Here is an 18,154-nt window from a genome sequence, read left to right as displayed (position 1 = left end):
TCCTCTAGTTGATATAGAGATGCCGATACTTAGTTTATTCTTTCAGAAATAATGATGGGGGTCAAAAGGGTGCCTTTGTGAGTCTCCTATAAAATGGACTGAATATTGTCTACAAGTAGTCGTAGGAGGAAATATTTTCACCACATAAACATGCCGTAAAAATTTGATGTTTTCTTAAGGGGGGTGGGAATTGTATGGGGAATATAACCAACATGAAAATGCATACGTTGTGCAAAAATTAAAAATGATGTAAGAATTATATAAAATAAAATAATTTATAAAAAAAAAAAAGGTTGATGCTTTCTGATGCCAATTTCTCCTATAACCTCGTGTTAGGTTTGTCCTATTTAAAAAACTTACATTAGAGATTTGAGTAGTTTAAATTAGCAATTTAGGGTGAAATCTGAAGATCAGCTTTCACACCCTAGCCAATGTGAGATTTACCTTTTACGAATATCTTTTAAGTAGTCATCAGCCTTTGCTTGTATACCTCCAATAATTGGGGACTCACTACTTCATGAGGCATGCATGGTGGCCTAGGGGTTAAGACTCAGCGCTATCACTGCTATCACTGCCATGGCCTGAGTTGGATCCCTGGCCAGGGAGCTACCCACATGGCGCAGCAGACCTCTTAAGTCTTGCCTGCTGCTCCTCTCAGCAGTGTATTTCAGTAGATCCACCTGTTCTGTTCCCCACTCTGTCTCTGGTGAATCCTCTCACCCCCACCCCCATACCTCTGGCCTATACCCCAGTTCTTCTACACAAAAATTAAAAAAATAAAATCTTAAAAAAAAAGATTCTTCATATGAAGTGCCAAATCCAACCCCCTTGTGTCTTCTAGCCGTCCATTAGTGGTTTTCCCTCCAGAAAACCACTCACCTGGCAGCTCTGCTTTTGTAATCTACACAAGGGGTTCCATTGAAGACTTCATTTGGAAAATGGATTTCACTGCTAGAACACATGGAAAACCAGCATTCTAGGTTTGCCCAGGTTAGATCTGTTAAGGTAAAGGACAACCCTTAAGCAGGGTCATGGTGTTATTATTTTCTGGCATCCAAACTACTGGCGGTTGGGAGCAAAAGACCCACATAAGAAATGCAGGTTTCTAACTAGATCTTTGAAAAGCAAAAAGATTCCGAATCTCTGAGGATGATTACCTTCTCGCGTCATTTCTATATCTGTTAACATTTCAGAGCAATAGTTGTTTTAATATTTTTGCATGTAGTTCTCAATCTCTCGCAGGTTCTCTTATTTAAATATCCACATCTCCCTGCTAGTGATTCTACATGTCATGGCTCTAAATATTTGGACTTAAAATGTCACCTTGATATGGCATATGAAAGATGAGGAAAGTGATTAAAGGATCAAAATAAAGTGGTCCTGAACAGATTACAAACCCTAATTAAATGTGATAACTAGAATGTAAGGTATCTGCTTACCATTCAAATCAAGGAACAGAACTGGTATGTGGGTCTCCATTCCAGGTGGTGGGATCCTAAGTTTAATAACAAAATTTAATCACAACAAAATATGTATTTTACATCTTGTTAGATAAGCAACCACCACAGAGGCATGAAAGCAGAAGAAAACACAGGTTCTATTATGAAACATTTCACATCTCTTGATATCCTTGTTAAAACTAATCACAGGAATTCTGTGACTTCTAAATATACCACATACATAATTACTTGAAGTAAAGATTATTTGATGTCTTTCTAAAAATAATTATCATGATGAGGAAAACAGAAGGGGATGTTGAGGGCATGGGAACAGGGAACAGGATCAGAACCTGGAAAAAGTAAACAATAAGGCATATATTTGAAAAGCCTCAAGGAAGAGAAAATGAAAGACATCTTGAAGGGAGGTATGCTACTTGCAGAAAAAATCCCAAACAGTGTTTTATCAAAAATTGGCCTATCTGCATCAGAATCTAGCCCCGGTCTATTAAAATGAAAAGCCTGGATTCATCCCAACTCTTCTGAGTCAGAGTAACTGGGAATGGGGCTCAGGACTCTGACTTTTACAAACATTCAAGGTAATCTGGTTTGGAAACACTCCTCAAATGAAAGTCTCAGGTAGGGAGAATAGGTAGTGCAGGCCTCTCCCAAAAGTGTTCGAGTACAAACTGGTCCACCCACTATAGAGAGCTGTGTGGAGATTCCTCAGTCTGCTAAAGATGGAGCTTCCATATGATCCAGCAACTCCACTCCTAGGTATTTACCCAAAGGACACAGAAACATTAATTCCAAAGGGCATCTGCACCCCTGTGTTTATAGCAGCACTATTTACAATAGCTAAGCTTTGGAAACAACCCAAATGCCCAAAAATAGACGACTGGATCAAGAAGATGTGGTCCATATACACCATGGAATATTACTTAGCAATCAAAAAAGATAAACTCATGCAATTTGCAGCAATATGGATGGAGCTGGAAGGGATTATGCTCAGCGAAATAAGGCAGAAGGAAAAAAAAAAATATCGGATGGTGTCACTTATAGGGGAAATATAGGGACACCGAAAAAGGATCAGGAAAAAGACCAAACTTGCAGGCAAACCATAGATCTGAGGCATACAGGAGGGGAGGGTAAGAGAGAAGTGTCAAAACAAGGGAGGGAAGAGCATAAGGGACTATGGTAAGGATCATGGGTAGGATGGTAGGAAAATTGGGGGAACTACATCTGAGGGTGAAATCAAATACTGTCCAAAAAAAGAACAACAGGTAAGAAAAAAATAAATAAAAGAAGTGGTAGCAGCAATTACCATTTAATGAAAGGCCATTATGGACAAATCCTTAAACAGTACCCAAAAGGTAGCTCCATGAACAGACCAAGAAGATCAAAAAAGATAACCCCATGCCATTTGCAGCAACGCGGATGGAGCTGGAAGGGATCATGCTCAGTGAAGTAAGTCAGAAGAAAAAAGAAAAATATCAAATGATGTCACTTATAGGAGGAATATAGGGGAACTGAGCCAAGGATCAGGAAAAAAGACAAAATTTGCCTCGGAGAAGTTGAGGCAACTGAACACCGGGTTGCAGCTGGAATCTGAAACCAGATCTTTGACTCCAGCACGTGGGTTGCCAGGTGGCTTGTTATGGACCCAGACCATGCAGTGCGTTAAGTACTTCTCTATGTGTGCCCCAAATAAACAGGTATTGGGGCAAATAAGATCTAGTCTCTACCCTCTTCAAGAACACTTTGGGAATGCCATTTTTTGAGACAAAATCAGAGATTTCTGAAGATCAGGAAAGCATGTCCAAGTTGCTTATGCAGAGAAGCTGAGGAGGCAGTAATGAACTCCTGGCCAGGTAGTAATGTTCTCGCACTTTCCAAGAGACAGGAGAAAAGGCAAGGCAGCACTACAGAGGGTGGCACTTCCCTGTGCAGTCTGTGCCTGGAAAGTCACCTGTTTGATTCTTGCCAGTCACCCAAACCATCCTATGAGGCCCGTGTAGAAGGAAGAGTGGACTCACCAGTCTGCGGGTGCCCCGGGGATTCCGCTGCCCGGTGCTGGCACCAGCACGGCGTTCCTTTCTTCAGTCAGCCCCACCCACTGTTCCACCAGCCGGGCTTCCCGCTCCATGTCATCCTCCGATTTCTCTGTATGTCAGAGGGAGGTAATGAGCACATGAAGGGAGAAAGTACAGTTTCTAAGTTTAAAATAAATGGAGGGCCTCTCCGGTGGCGCAGCGGGTTGAGTGCAGTGCTGTGAAGCTGTCCACAGCCTCTGCACCAGGGGTTTGATTCCCGGCAGGCCACGGAGATACCCACATGGCGCAGCAGACCTCTCCTGCCTCGCCCGCTGCCCTCTTCAGCAGTATATTTCAGTGGCTCTGTTTGTTCTGCTCCCCACTCTGTCTCTGGTGAATCCTTTCACCATCCCATGTCTCTGGCCTGTACCCCAGTTCTTGTATACATAAATAAAATCTTAAAAAAATAAAATAAATGGATCTTTACTGGGTGATAGTCACAAGTGGCTTAAATGTCACTAGGCTCCTAAAAGGATGGCCAGCTTCCAAGTTCCAGCCAGAGCACCTACTGTGCTCAGGGAGTCTGGCTGCTAGCCCAATGGACTGGACCGGAAGACAGAAGGCAGAAGAGCTAGACCAGGAATCTGAAGGGTTATGCCACTTGTACTGTAGTTTGGGGAAAGTATGTGACAGATGCTTCTAGCTTCCTAATCTATCAAGTAGGGATGCTGCAAAGTCGGGTCTATTTCACGTACTTGCTGGAAGGGCTGAATGAAATAATGGATGTGACACTGCTTCATAAAATATACACCATTGCTTCATAAAATATACACCAAAGGGATTTCAGTTGACACTGCTTCATAAAATATATACCATTTAAAAAACATCATGTGGGCCTCCCCTAGTGGTGCAGTGGTTGCTCGTTGGGCTGGGAGGCTGCCTGAAGCCTCTGCAGCGCCGGTTCGATCCCCGGCAGCCGGCGAGGGTCCCACATGGCGCACAGGCCTCTCCTGCTGCCCGCTGCTCTGACTCTGGTGAATTCTCCCACCCTCCCACACTTCTGACTGTGCCCAGTGCTTGCATGAATAAATAAATAAATCTTTAAAAAAACAAAAACAAAAAAACATCATGCACTCCTCTCTAAACTAACTTGATTTTCCTTCATGTCATTGTGAAAGGGATTTTAGTTGACAGACTTTGAAATCCTCTTACCCACAGTTCAACTCTGGAGCTACCTGGGTATAGTCACGATGAATTTTCACTAGCAGGCTGATCATACACCAACTCACAGCAAGATGTTTTACTGAGGGGGTGTTTATACTGACGTCTACATAACATGGATTAACATTCATAATGTGTCCTTTGGTGCAGAATCAACCACAATGAGCGGGTCACAAAGTTGGGAGGAGGGCCCGGGGCACTGAGTGCATAGCTCTACTCTGAAGCCGAGTGGCCGTTGCCAGCATAAACAAACTGGAGCTGGGGAAACTGAGGAGCGGCCAGCCAGCTTCAGGCCACCCTGAACTAGGTGAGCGCCTGACCACCCCCTAGCAGAAGCTGGACACTGACCTGCCCAGTGCTGTGGTTTTAGAAGTAACCCTTCAGCTACCGACTGCCCCAGGTTCTGAGCCTGGAATAATGCCTCAAATTGAGACCTTCACACTGAGCACAACTCCATTCACCACAACAATATCTGAGTTAGATGTTTAATGCCTCAGTTAACTTGGAGTTTGTTTGTTTTTTTTTTTAATGGAAATAAGTCTTTATTAAGTAACTTTTAATATCAGCAAAATAAAACTCTTATAATTCTCTTTACAGCAAATATATAATAGTTAAAGGCCCTTTATCATAAAATACATGGTTTTAAACTTTACTCAAATTGAATTTATAATCCCTATGACTTCCCTACATATACATAACAAAAGAGTGTAGTAAAATTAGCAAATACTAAACTATATTGATAATTTATCATTCTTAGTTGGTGGTTGTAAGAAACAGCACATGCACCTAATACATGTCGATTCCTTGGCTTCTTAGTTATAGTGTACAATGCAACAAAATACAAAATACATGCTTGGTGAACATTCGTTTGTATCTACAAGACAGCAGCTGAAGATTAGGTTTCAATACTGACATTTAAACTATCCTACAAGCAATTAGCATTACATCATAATATGCCATCAAGGCAAATTTTTTATACTGAAAAATCAAAATAAAAACCGTTATTTGTAAACTTTTATACGAAATGTAACTCTTCAAGTGGAAATAAAAATAAAATTTGTCTATTTACTATTCAATACACATAGCATTTCAACGTTTGTTATACTGTTAACTCAGAGTTTTATGAAAATGTTTTCCTTTTCGATTCAGAGCCTTTTTAAGATAACGAGGTACAATAAGAGTCATCAATAGCTGTAATTATTACAGGGTCTGAAAACTAACATACTCTGTGTCCGACCAAGGGAAGAAAATTGCTTACCATTGTCTCAAAGAGCAAAAGCTGCTCGCAGGGAAGAGCTTAGTCTCACATACCTTTTTTATTGCTGACTTTTTTAATCTGCTCATCTAAGTACTCTCGTCGTTTAATGAGGGCATCAGACCATCTCTCTCTTACACAGTTTAAATCTTCTTCCTGATAGGGTGGGAAAACATTTTATTGTACAGTAGTACATCAACAACTATTCCTTTTTTTTTTTTTTAAAGAGATGCTTAAATTGATTAGGCAACTTTTCATTAGGAAAGGCCATTGAACATTGCTGTGTGATTAATTATGCAAGAAAGCAAAGAGGCCTCAGTGACATTGCATGCTCAGGGAGGATCCTGTTACTCAGAAACCAGAGTCCCTGGATTTCCAAAAGGATAATTGTAACTTAAAAGCAAGAGAAGCCCCAATGACACCAGCTGCTGGATGATTCTTACACGGCATGTATGTGTGTGTGTTTAAACTGTAATATTCAAGGGAGGATTTGTGATTCCAAGCAGAAGGACACCATGGACAGAACCCAAACCACATAACAGCACGTGGAATGGAAAACACAGGCACTTTCATTGTGGATAGTTCAATGGCCTGATAACAAGAGTTTTCTGAAAAATAGGTCTGCAGAGACCCTCTCCAATTTGCTGCAAAGAGTTTACCTCCAACCACTACCATGAAGCTAACCAGAAATCTCCCATGCAAAACCCCACATGCAGCCAGCCATGCTTTGGGGGCTCCCGGAAGCAGCCTCTGGACTTCACCCTTAACACGCGGCAGGAAGCACACAGACAGCTGAGGGACGTTAGTTCATGGCATTGCTGAGATCCAAGGGGATACTGGTATTTCCCCCAAATTTGCTTTTGTTTGCTTGCTTGCTTTCTAGTGCAATTATGAGGAGGGATAGAAACCCACCAGTTCTATTCAAATGCTTTCTGACTTGCCTAATTCTAGTCTGACCTTTAAGACATGACAGTAGGAGCACACCTGTGGAGCCTAAAGCTTTACCTATAGAAAGGCTTTACCTAATAGGTAGGCACCCCAGGACACACGGGCTTTAAACTTTTCTGTGGAGAATCAGCTCAAAGACTGGGAGCCAGGCTAGAGAACTACGTCTTGGTTTGTTTTGCCACGTTCTTTACTGTGATCCCACATTCTATAGTAGCAGGTCAGTCAGTATGGCTCGGTGAACACTGCACATTTGCCTTTACACTGGTCTAGATTTCCAAAAAGAAAAAGCCGAGATTTAAATCCTGCGGGTTATGGCTAACTAAGCTTGGTCCTATATGAGAGACAAAAACCAGCTGTGCATAAGAAAACTAAATGTGGCTATTTAGAAAACTAAATGTGCATAAGATGTCTTTGATATTCCTGTCCAGCATAAGCCATAAAGTAAAATGGCATATTAGAAAAATCCTAGTCTCTTGGATGCGAGGAGCTGAGAGCAGTTTTGCAAAGATTATGGATGGATAATCACCAACTTAATACAGTGATAATTGTTTTGCATAGAAAGGCTTTACAAGCTAGTGATTCAAGAGGGCATAGCAGAAACGCTGTATCTGGCCATAAATTTTGAACCGGCAGAGAAACCTATAAAATAGTATTGCATCTCTGATGATGTTTAAAGCAAATCCAAAGCGAGTGAAACACTGCATATTCTTGCACCATAGTTCTTTCCTTCTCCTGCCCTCTGCTTTGCAGATGCTGGCAATTAGCAGTAGCTGTGCCCCATGCCACAGACGGACAGCAGCGGTAATACCTGATAACTATCCATATCATCACCATCCTCATCATCTCTCTGGTAGGAAAAAAATAAACACAAAGGACATGCATTTTGTTTCTCGAACAGCACACAAGGACATAAATCTTTAACTTTAACATACACACTACAATGGACAGCACACACAACAGCAGCATAATAACACATTTAATTGAATCTCAAAAAAAACTTTAGTGGATTTAATCTTATCTATCATTTACCTATCTATTACTTATCACTTATGTATAACTACTTAGAGAATTTAAGATCTTTTTGAAATAAAGAAAACAGTCATTTGATAAAGAACTCTCTTAAGATGGACTCGGAACCAGTCCTGTTGGATGAGGACTTCTGTATTTTTATGTGAGTAGTGGCTCTATTATTTGTGGGTGAGCTGCTGGACACAGTTTTAGAATGGGCTCAGAAAGACAGAATGACAAAGCAAGATGGGACTTTAGAGACTCAGTTGCTTAACCTCTTAGTTTTAGCCATGAGGTAACTATGGCCCTGCAGGAGAAAGCAATTTAACCCAAGGACCACATAGGTGGAGGCAGGTGAGTTCTGGGGGTAGCCTCTTCCACCTCAGTGTTCTTTCCCTGCACCAGCCACTGTGGTGGATGTCATCACCCCAGTGAAAGAAAGCCCAGTGGGGCACCTGAGGCTGCACCCACACAAGCTCCTGCCGTACTCACAGCAAGCTGAGCATGGCCCTTTACTTCAGATATATGGACCTATCGTATCTAATATTAGAGCAGCACCCCACACCAAGTGGCCGAGAAAAATCCAAACAGGCCTAAACCCACACCGACATTTTATGGTCATTATGTAAAATAATAATTTTCACAAAAAAATTTTCGCAAAACAGTATTATGCTGAAATAACAGGGCATCTGCTGAGACAGTTTTCCCTTAAAAACAAGAATCAGAAAGTCTCCATTTGCAGAAAATATCTATTCTTATAGAGGCAGGTTCTACTCAAAGCGAATGCGGGGTGATGTGTAATTGTTCTTTATTATTTAAACAGGCAGTAAAGTTGCCTAGTCATAAGAAAAGACAAACTTTTCCCCCAAGTGTTTTAAAAGTAGTTAAATTATACTTTTTAAAAAAAGCACTTTGAAAATATAGTTCAAATTATTTTCTGTGTAGACTCAAAATATGCTGTGGTTTTAGTCTGGTGACATTCACTTATTAAATGTTAATTTAATAATTGAGCTAATTTTTCTTGAAATAATTCTCCATATTAATAAAGTATATATAGCTCTAATTTATCATTAATTTGTAGACTAAGAAGTACTCTAACAGAAAACTAGTTTGAGTCTTCATGATGGAAAACTGTTGTGAAAAAAGCATTTTCTGGATTGGGTTGAGTTACTATATTTGGATAATTCCAAAGTCTTATATCAGCAACAGAAAAGTTACTGGCATGACCTTGAGCAGGGCAGCAAAGAACAAGTTTTAAAACAGTCAATTTTTACATTTACATGCCTGGTATACTCTTTAAAGAACACTCAGCACTGGGAAAGGCTGATATTTGAGAACTCAAAGGGTGAAAAGAAATCACTTTTAACTTGAAAGGTAGAACTGTTTTAGAAAGTGCAAATAATCCTTACAATATACCTTAAATGACAACATTTAGTCAGTTAATGATCCACAGTCTGTAGGTCATCCTTTAGGAAACACAGATTCAAAGTTTTATCTAAGATCAGGAATATATTAAGCCATAAAATTTAGCTGCACAAGACACCTCAGAGAGTAATTAAATCTATACCTCATGGTTTTGGAGGAGAGGAAAAAGGAATCTGAAATCTGAATTACCCTGTCAAGATAACCATTCAGTAAGGCAGAACTATCCTTAAAAACCCACACACCAGGCCTCCCTGCTGGTGCAAGATGTTAAGCACAGCACTGTGAAGCTATCCACAGCCTCTGCAGCATGAGTTCGATTCCCGGCTGGCCAGGGAGCTACCCACATGGTGCAGCAGACCTCTCCTGTCTTAGCTGCTGCTCCCCTCAGCAGTGTATTTCAGTCAGTCTGCCTGTTCTGTTCCCCACTCTGTCTCTGGTGACACCTCTCATCCGCTCACATATCTGGTCTATACTCCATTTCCTGTATGCATACATAAATAAATCTTAAAAAAAAAAAGAAGAACCCACACACTTCCCTGCTCAAGTCCACTGTTCTTTCTAGCAGGCCCTGCAGCCACCCCACGGCCGCTGGCCACATGAGGGCCCCAGAGGGGATGAGAATACAAATAACTCGATCTCCTACTAAACACATGGAGAAGCCTCTTCCCAAACTGCCCACTCTCCTGAGTGTCAGGGAATTTTGGGCGGGCATGGGGAAGGCCTTCCTTACAGCCCAATAATCCAAGTCAATGTTCTTCGTCTTTCAAAAATCTCTGCCTGAAAACCATGCAGTCGGAAGGAAGTGGGGACTGAAGATGAATCATTCTGAGACGGGCTGGGTCTATGCCCAGAATCCCCATGTTTCCTTCCCAACACGGTGATGGCGGGGAGAGGGAGCCCTCTGACGTGTCAGGGAGGGAGGAGGAACTATTCCTAGGCCTCAGCTCAAATGGAGTAGTAAGCTGGGCACTCAGAGCTGATGCCGGCTTGCTGGGAATATGAAGATCAAGTCTTCACGATCTTATTTTTTTATATTTTTACTTCTTGAGACAGAAGATTTAGAAAGTGGTTATTTAATGGACAAAAAGAATCATGAGGACAATTTTTAATTTAAAAAAAGGGGGGCCTCCCTGGTGGCACAAGGGGTTAGGACATAGCACTATGAATCCATCTGCAACCACTGTGTCACGAGTTCGATTCCGGGCCAGGAAGGTGACCCACATGGTGCAGCACACCTGTCTCTTCTGCTGCTCCCCTAAGCAGTGTATTTCAGTAGATCCACTTGTTCTGCTCCCCCCTCTGTCTCTGGTGGATCCTTTTACCCCACCACCCCTCCTGCCCCACATCTCTGGCCTGCACCCAGCTCTTGTATGCATTAATAAATACATATTTTAAAAAAAAAAAAGGCTTTCTAAGACCTGGCTAATTATGCCAATGTAGAGGGGTAATTTTATATTAATAAAAGTGGATCAGGCTAAGCAGCACTGCCCAATACCCCAAATAACGTGGCTCAGATAAAATAAAATGTGCCTAAGGTAAATAAACATTAATCGCATTAATTCGTGTGCTTATAAATAAAAATAATTCAACAACACTAAGCTCAAATAGTATTTTACTTATTTCTTTTCAATTATGTTTATTGAAACAACATAGCTTTACGACACTAGGTGACTCCTGGGGATAGGCTCACACCTCTCCAGATGCGTTTTATCACATCACACCCTCGGCCAAAGCACCAATATCCACCCGCCACAGCCCACTGGGCCCCCGTCCCTCTTTGCTCCCGCCAATATAGGACTTTAAATCTAGAAAAAAGGCAGGGGATGGAAAAACCAGCAGGGGGTGGGAAGAAGATAGTATGTTTAAGGCAAGGAGTTCTGTTGTATTCCCAAACAGGACTCCGTCCTAGATCACTGCTGCCTTCATTCTGCATTAACCAAACTTTGTGAAATACTATTTCAAATCGGTCTGTCTCACCTGGTAACTGTCCAGCCCTCTTTGGAGCTTGGTGGACCTGGCAGTCACACAGCCAATGGACACTGACAAGACGGCTTCCACCATAAGGGGCAGTGTCCCTGAATGCTGCACAGGTTTCACGGTGACTTGCACTCTCCGAGAGTGACCCTGCAGGGGTGGGGGTGAAGGGGGTGCAATGGAGGAGTGCGTGCCAGGAATGGCAGGAATGATTGCGGGGTACCAGGGGGGCAGGGGATAAAGGGAATAGAATCAGGGAACAAAGAGGCAAACAATTAGAACATTTCCGAAAACCGTTTAAAGAGGGACAGGGAGAAAACATGTCCCACGTCAGAAGGAACCGGGTACCTGTCTGAGCTGAAAGATGCCTCCCGTGTTGACATCTTTCGCCTGATGGAGCTCCACGGCGGCGTACTCCCCCAGCTCGTTCAGCTCTAATATGGAGATCCACATTTCTATCCTGCGAGTTACTTCGTTCCACCTGCAGCAACACAAGTCAGCAATCAGGGACATCAGCAGTGACAGAAATAAGCCAGCACACACTGAGGACTGATACCTGCTAGGCGCTGTGCTATATGCATGTTACACAGATTCCCTTCTTATTTAGCTCTTAGAATAATCTTATGAGGGGGCCTCAATGGTGGCCTAGGGGTTAAGCTTCAGTGCTATCACCCCTCTGACCTGAGTTCAATCCCCAGCTAACCTACATGTGGCACAGCAGACCTCTCCTGACTCACCTACTGCTCCCCTCAGCAGTGTATTTCAGTAAATCCACCTGCTCTGCTCCCCACTCTGTCTCTGGTGAATCCTCTCAGCTCTCCTACACCTCTGGCCTGTACCCCAGTTCTTCTACACACGCACACTTTTGACTGATTGTACTGAGGTACAACTTACATTCAGTAAAATGTCCAGATCTCAAGCCCAGAGTTCAAGGAGTTTTGACAAGTGCATACCTGAGTGACCCACCCATTACCTCAAAGTCTGCTCATGGGCCTTCCTGCTCCCATTCCTCACACCATCCTTAGCGGCCACATAAACCTCAAAGATTAGTTCTGCCTGTTCCAGAATTTCATGTAAACGGAATCATGCAGCATGTACTCTTTTAGGTCTGGTTTCTCTGACTCAGGATGCTTTTGAGATTCATCCAAGTGGATATCAATAGTTCTTTCTTTTTTATTGCTGAGTAATATTCTATTCTAGGACTACTCCTACAATGAGGGCTTTCTCACATCGTGAGAATCTCTCATTGCAGGGCGCTGGGGTTGTTTGCAGTTTGGGGATGTTATGACTACAGCTGCCACAAATATTTGTGTACAAGTCTGTTTATGGACTTATGTTTTCAATTTTCTTGGGTAAATACCTTAGAAGTGGGATTGCCGGTTAGTGATGAGACAAATGATCAACTTTTTAAGAGACTGATGGCTTTTCCCCAGACTTGTCTGTTCGATTTTATAATGATATCTCTTGTTCAGTCCAGCTTAAAACTTGTCCCTCCATGGTAAATGTTTTCTGGCCTCTCTGAGAATCTCTGACTATCACAAAGTCATGAAGATATCCTTCTGTTTTCTCCTATAAGCTTGATAGTTTTCACTTTTACACTTAAGGTCATGATCCATCTCAAAGTAAGCTTTGTGTATGGTGTGAAGTAAAGATGCAGCTGTTTCCATCTCATTTGATGAAAAACTTTCCTTTCCTCACTGAATTTCTTCAATACCTGGTAGCTCCTTCTACCGCTCTCATTTCACAAAGGAGGACACAGACTCAGAGAGACTAATTTCTTAACAAACACCCAGTGTTGTCTCGCCCTGTGTCTAACACGCTGCCAAGCACACACCTGTCATGCAGTGTCCTTGTCTTCGCATGGAGAGAATCCACTTCCCAGATAGAGCTTCCATTTCCAGCACAGCGGTGGCCCCACACCTCGATCGCCAGAGCTCCGTCTGAAATGAACTCCAGGAATTCTTCTGTTACATTTACCACATAGTCCTGGGATAAGCAGGAGGAAGGTAAGAATCATGCTTACAGCAATCTGTGCAATTTCCTTTTTCACCTTTTAACTGTATACAGATTTACTTTTTGTCAGAACCCAACCTTAAAAATCACCTGGATCATTTGGTAGGAAACCATAAAGAACCACAGACTATTAGATCTGGATGGGATACTATGAGATAATTTAATGCAGTCTCCTTTCTTTTATGAACAAGGACAGTGAAGGAAGCAACTTGTCCTGAGTCATGCTGCTAGCCTGCTGCAGAGCTGAATCCACATTCCCCCGATGTGGGGTTCATTCTGAGTCCCACAGGAGCACCCTGACTTTCTGCTGGCATGAACTCATCAGCACATCAAAAAAGGAACTTCTGATAGTTCCTTGCTCTGGCTTAGAAGACTCCTAAGAGAATTATATTTTATTTAATTATCCTCATGTCTCCGTGCTTTGCTTTTAAACTCTCCCACACTAATTCCTCGTTCTAAAAGCAAACAAATGAGGGGGCGGAATCGAGCACTGAATTCACTGAATATAGCAAGTCACCCAGCACTCAGCAAGGAAGCAGGCCTATTTTCATCACTGTGGGGCCTCAGGTGCAGACAATTCCATGACTCTAATTTCTGGAAGCAGTTGTGCTATATTAATTTAACCTTACTATCTACCTTCTTTTCAAAAAATATTTATTTATATATATTTTACATCATTGTTCATTTTTGGACAATGTTTGCTTTCTCCTCTGTAGTCCCTGTAAAATTCTCACCACCAAGTCACCCTTGCACCATCACCATTGTCCCTGGTTCTCATCTCTTCCCTGTTTTGATCCCTCGCCCTGCCCGACCCCTGCTGTCTACCTTCTTATTTATTTTATCTGGAGACAGACCCAGAATTTCGGAAGGAAAATCATCTTAATGGTTAATTCATACCATCTACACATTTGAGAAGGGAAAAATCCAACAAACCAACCCCAAAAAACCAAACACACAAAGTCACAGTGAATCCAGGGATTGTGAGACTAGTATTTACTAACCTAGTTGCTAAGTAGAACATACTATAAATTCAGATTTCAGTCTTCTAAATAAGCAGTTCTCCAGGGCCAAAATAGAGGGGAGGGGTTATTTAAAACAGAATTTATAGAGCAATGATAAATTGATTGCTAGAGATTTTGAGAAACAGAATTGGTAAAAACAGGTAGAAAAACATTGGTTATTGGTTTTCAAGACTTGACAGTCTCTAGACATGTGAACATTTATAGGTGATGCTATGGATTTATTTTCAAAGCGTAGGCCCAGGAAGAACAGGCACAATTTGCTCACAGAAAAATTTGTCTTAAGTAGCCATTAAGGATTATCCAAGGAAAAACAAAATTACACAGAGGACAGAGCTGGTCTTTGAGACATGACTTGGCCCCAAGTGAGAACCAGGAAAAGTAGCTCATGTCACAAGGTAAGTCCAGTCAATATTCACCAAAACTCACCTTTCACATTTTACATCTTCCTTGTAAAAAATCATATGGTACTAATGCCTAGGATTCTATACTATGTTCTGAAGAATGAAACATACCTACAACAACTTATTTGCTAATTTGTCCACATATCATAATCATTTTGCAATACGCGAGATCCTATTTTTGTCAAAAAATTGTTAAGGTTTGCCTACATCCCGGTAAAAGGGTGATTTATGCCCATTCATGTGTGAGAACCTACATTAACACACGTTTTAGACAAACAGAAAGCAATTTATCAAAAAAAGTAGTAAATTATCACTGGTGGTTAGACTAATAGGGAGTAAGATTTTGGGTAGAGGGCATTCTGATTTTATTTTTATTTTTAATTTTTAAAGATTTATTTAATTTATGCACCCAAGAACTGGGGTATAGGTCAGAGGTACAAGGAATAGAGGAGTCACCAGAGACAGAGCTGGGAGGACAATAGGTGGATCTACTGAAATATACTGCTGAAGGGAGCAGCGGGGAGACAGGAGAGGTCTGCTGCACCATGTGGGTAGCTCCCTAGCCGGGGATCGAACTTGTGCTCAGTGGCTGTGGATAGCTTCATAGTGCTGAGACTTAACCCCTTGTGCCACCAGGGAGACCCCACATTCTAATTTTATTTTGAATACTTTCAAATCATTTGAATTTGTAGTTTAAGCTTTTTTTGGTTAACAAGCCCAATACATATATTTCTATAACACCGCTATAGGGAAAACTTCTCAGTTACAGGTAGAGTATTGAACTATGCCAGACCACTGCCTCCCAGACAGCTCATTCTGTAACCCCCGTACCTTACAATGGGAGAATGTCACAGAGAACTGGGCATCCTTGGACTGAGGAGAGGGTACCTCGGGGTCCACCACAGGGGCAGCCACTGTGGACTCACACTGGTCCCAGAATGTGTATTGACAGAAGACAAAATTCGAGAGGTTTAAGGGCAGCCCAGTAGCTTCCTTAATTTTTACCTAAAGAGATTTAAAAAAAAATGCAAATCACTCCCAGAAAGAAAACATTAAATTGTTACTTCCACTACCTCAAATTTAAGCAATGAAATAAATAAATCAGTTACCAGCTGACATCTGAAGTGTTGGAACCAGATCACAAAGGTTCTACGAAATCTGCGCCAGTTCTATAACTAACCACAGTATGTAAACTTGGCAAGAAAGATACCAATCCCTCTGGAACTCTCCTACCCACTGAGTTTATGACGGAGATGCAATCTTTTTTCCTTAATTTCCACATATTGAAGGATTTCTCCCATTTCTTTTTTAGTAATTTTTTAAAATTTTCTTACATTGCTGTTCATTTTTATACCCCTATTTGATTTCTCCACTCATGTGTAGTCCCCATAATTCACCCACCACCCAGGCACCCGTGACCATTACCATTGTGCCTTGTGCTCTTCCCTTGATCTTGAGCCCTCTCTCCAACCCCTCCCTGCTGCATGCCTCAGCTCTATGGCTTCCCTGCAAGTTTTGTCTTTCCCTTTGCTAGAAAAGCAGAATTCACTAAGCAGCACACACTCTTGCCTGCCCACTGCTTCTGAAATTTCACGCAATGGTTACCAGAAGTGAGTTGATTTCTGAAAAAAAAAAAAAAGGCCTGTCCACCTTTGTCCTGTCACAAAGTTTAGCTTCTATATGCTCTATAAAAAACTCCTAATGCGGGCCTCCCCCGTGGCGCAGCAGTTGAGCGCTGGGTTGCGAAGCTGCCCGCAACCTCTGCTGCGCCGGTTCGATCCCCGGCTGCTCCCCGGCCACCGGAGGAGGGTCCCACATGGCGCGCAGACCTCTCCTGCCGCCCGCTGCTCCCCTCAGCAGTGTACTTCGGTCCTTCTGCCTGCTCTGCTCCCCGCTCTGGCTCTGGTGAATTCTCTCACCCTCCCGCGCTTCTGACTGTATCCAGTACTTGTATATATGTATGTATCAATCAATCAATCAATCAATCAATAAATAAATCTTTAAAAAAAAAACTCCTAATGCTTCTTTTCCTTTCTTAAAGATTTATTTATGCATGCATACAAGAACTGGGATGCAGGCCAGAGGTGTGGGGGGTGAGAGGATTCACCAGAGACAGAGTGGGGAGCAGAACAGGCAAATTCAGTGAAATACACTGCTGACGGGAGCAGCGAGCGAGTCAGGAGAGGTCTGCTGCACCATGTGGGTAGCTCCCTTGGCGGGGATTGAGCTCGTGCTGCAGTGATAGCTTCATAGGTTGCGTCTTAGCCCCTTGTGCCACCAGGGAGGCCCTGAAAAACTCCTAATGTTTTCTATGCAACTGTTTTGAATCGCAACCATTATTTAGGGTTGGGAGTGGGAGAAGCAAACCCAGAGCGCCGCCTACTCACCCGGCAGGTCAGTTTTTTGACACGGTGGATGATCTCGCCACTGCTGTCCACCACCTCCAGGCTGCCACTTTCGCTCGAGTTCTCCGAAGAGTCATCCTCCAGCACGCGCTCGGGCACAGTGCCAGTTACACGCACCACCTCCACGTGCAGGCGCCCCGCGACCTGGCAGAAGAGGCAGGGGCGGTGAATAGGCACCCACACACCACACTGAAAGCCAGAAAGCTCTCCCTGCAGCTGTGAGGGTGGCGCTGCCCCTGGGTGCTGCTGTCCTGGTCAACAGCGAGACCCACTTTTAAACCAGCTCAGGCCAAGCCCCACCTGGCAACTGGCATCAAGGACACGAGAGAAGCCAGTGGATGTCGTTTTGGCAATTGAGACAAAAATGAAGTGTTAAGGGAAGGGAAGAGAGCAATCAGAAGGCAATAGGAAGGCTTTTATCAATGCTTTTTAAGATGCTAATTTATTTTAATACTATTTTCAGGGGAATTCATGGAACACGCATAGCTGACCACAGACCTTAGAAGAAGCACCGACGAGGGACTCAGCCATGGGACCCCTTTTCTATAGAAGTTGTGCGTATTTTTTGCTGCTGCCTCTGCCGCTGAACGCATGTGAACTTACTGGAAAAAGGGAGGCTTTTACTCAGACACATAGTAAGTCAGAGTAAGTAAGACCCCCTTCCCCTGTGCGCTGGACTGGACAGTCCATGACGGGTAAGATAGGGGGCAGACTAAAGGTGGCACCGGCCAGCCTCATGTCTGTGACTCCTGACGACCTAAGACAGGCGCAGTCCCCGAGGGGCTTCATCATGAAAATCTTTGGCGTTCAATTCAGGCAAATGCCTAAATACCTGTAAGCACAATCCAGGCAATAAGCCCGCAGTAAAAAACCCCTCCTTTACTTGAGAACATGGTTGCTGCAGAGCGACACCAAAAAACAAGCCTGACGGAGTTACCAACAAAGCAGTTTAACTATTAACCAGTTGGTCATTGTTCCTGCACAAGAAGCAACCTAGCAACCATTCTTTAATT

At 42.8% G+C, this 18,154-nt stretch overlaps 1 protein-coding gene across 1 annotated transcript in view; it reads right to left on the bottom strand.

Moving 5' to 3' along the window:
* The window catches only part of KIF13A (kinesin family member 13A), a gene marked incomplete at both ends in the record, with an annotated part of 200,407 nt that overhangs the window by 20,995 nt on the left and 161,258 nt on the right, over positions 1-18,154 (bottom strand). Inside the window, 9 exons of the mRNA XM_084259533.1 lie at positions 1,440-1,495; positions 3,473-3,599; positions 6,002-6,101; positions 7,702-7,740; positions 11,304-11,450; positions 11,649-11,781; positions 13,135-13,286; positions 15,568-15,741; positions 17,124-17,285. Coding sequence (XP_084115659.1) covers positions 1,440-1,495; positions 3,473-3,599; positions 6,002-6,101; positions 7,702-7,740; positions 11,304-11,450; positions 11,649-11,781; positions 13,135-13,286; positions 15,568-15,741; positions 17,124-17,285 — 1,090 coding nt within the window. The remainder of the gene's footprint in view (positions 1-1,439; positions 1,496-3,472; positions 3,600-6,001; positions 6,102-7,701; positions 7,741-11,303; positions 11,451-11,648; positions 11,782-13,134; positions 13,287-15,567; positions 15,742-17,123; positions 17,286-18,154) is intronic.

Source organism: Talpa europaea (assembly GCF_964194135.1).
Source record: "Talpa europaea genome assembly, chromosome: 2".
NCBI classification, from domain to species: Eukaryota; Metazoa; Chordata; class Mammalia; order Eulipotyphla; family Talpidae; genus Talpa; species Talpa europaea.
The sequence above is the reverse complement of the archived record's forward strand: the minus strand, read 5'-3'. Positions and strand labels throughout refer to the sequence as shown.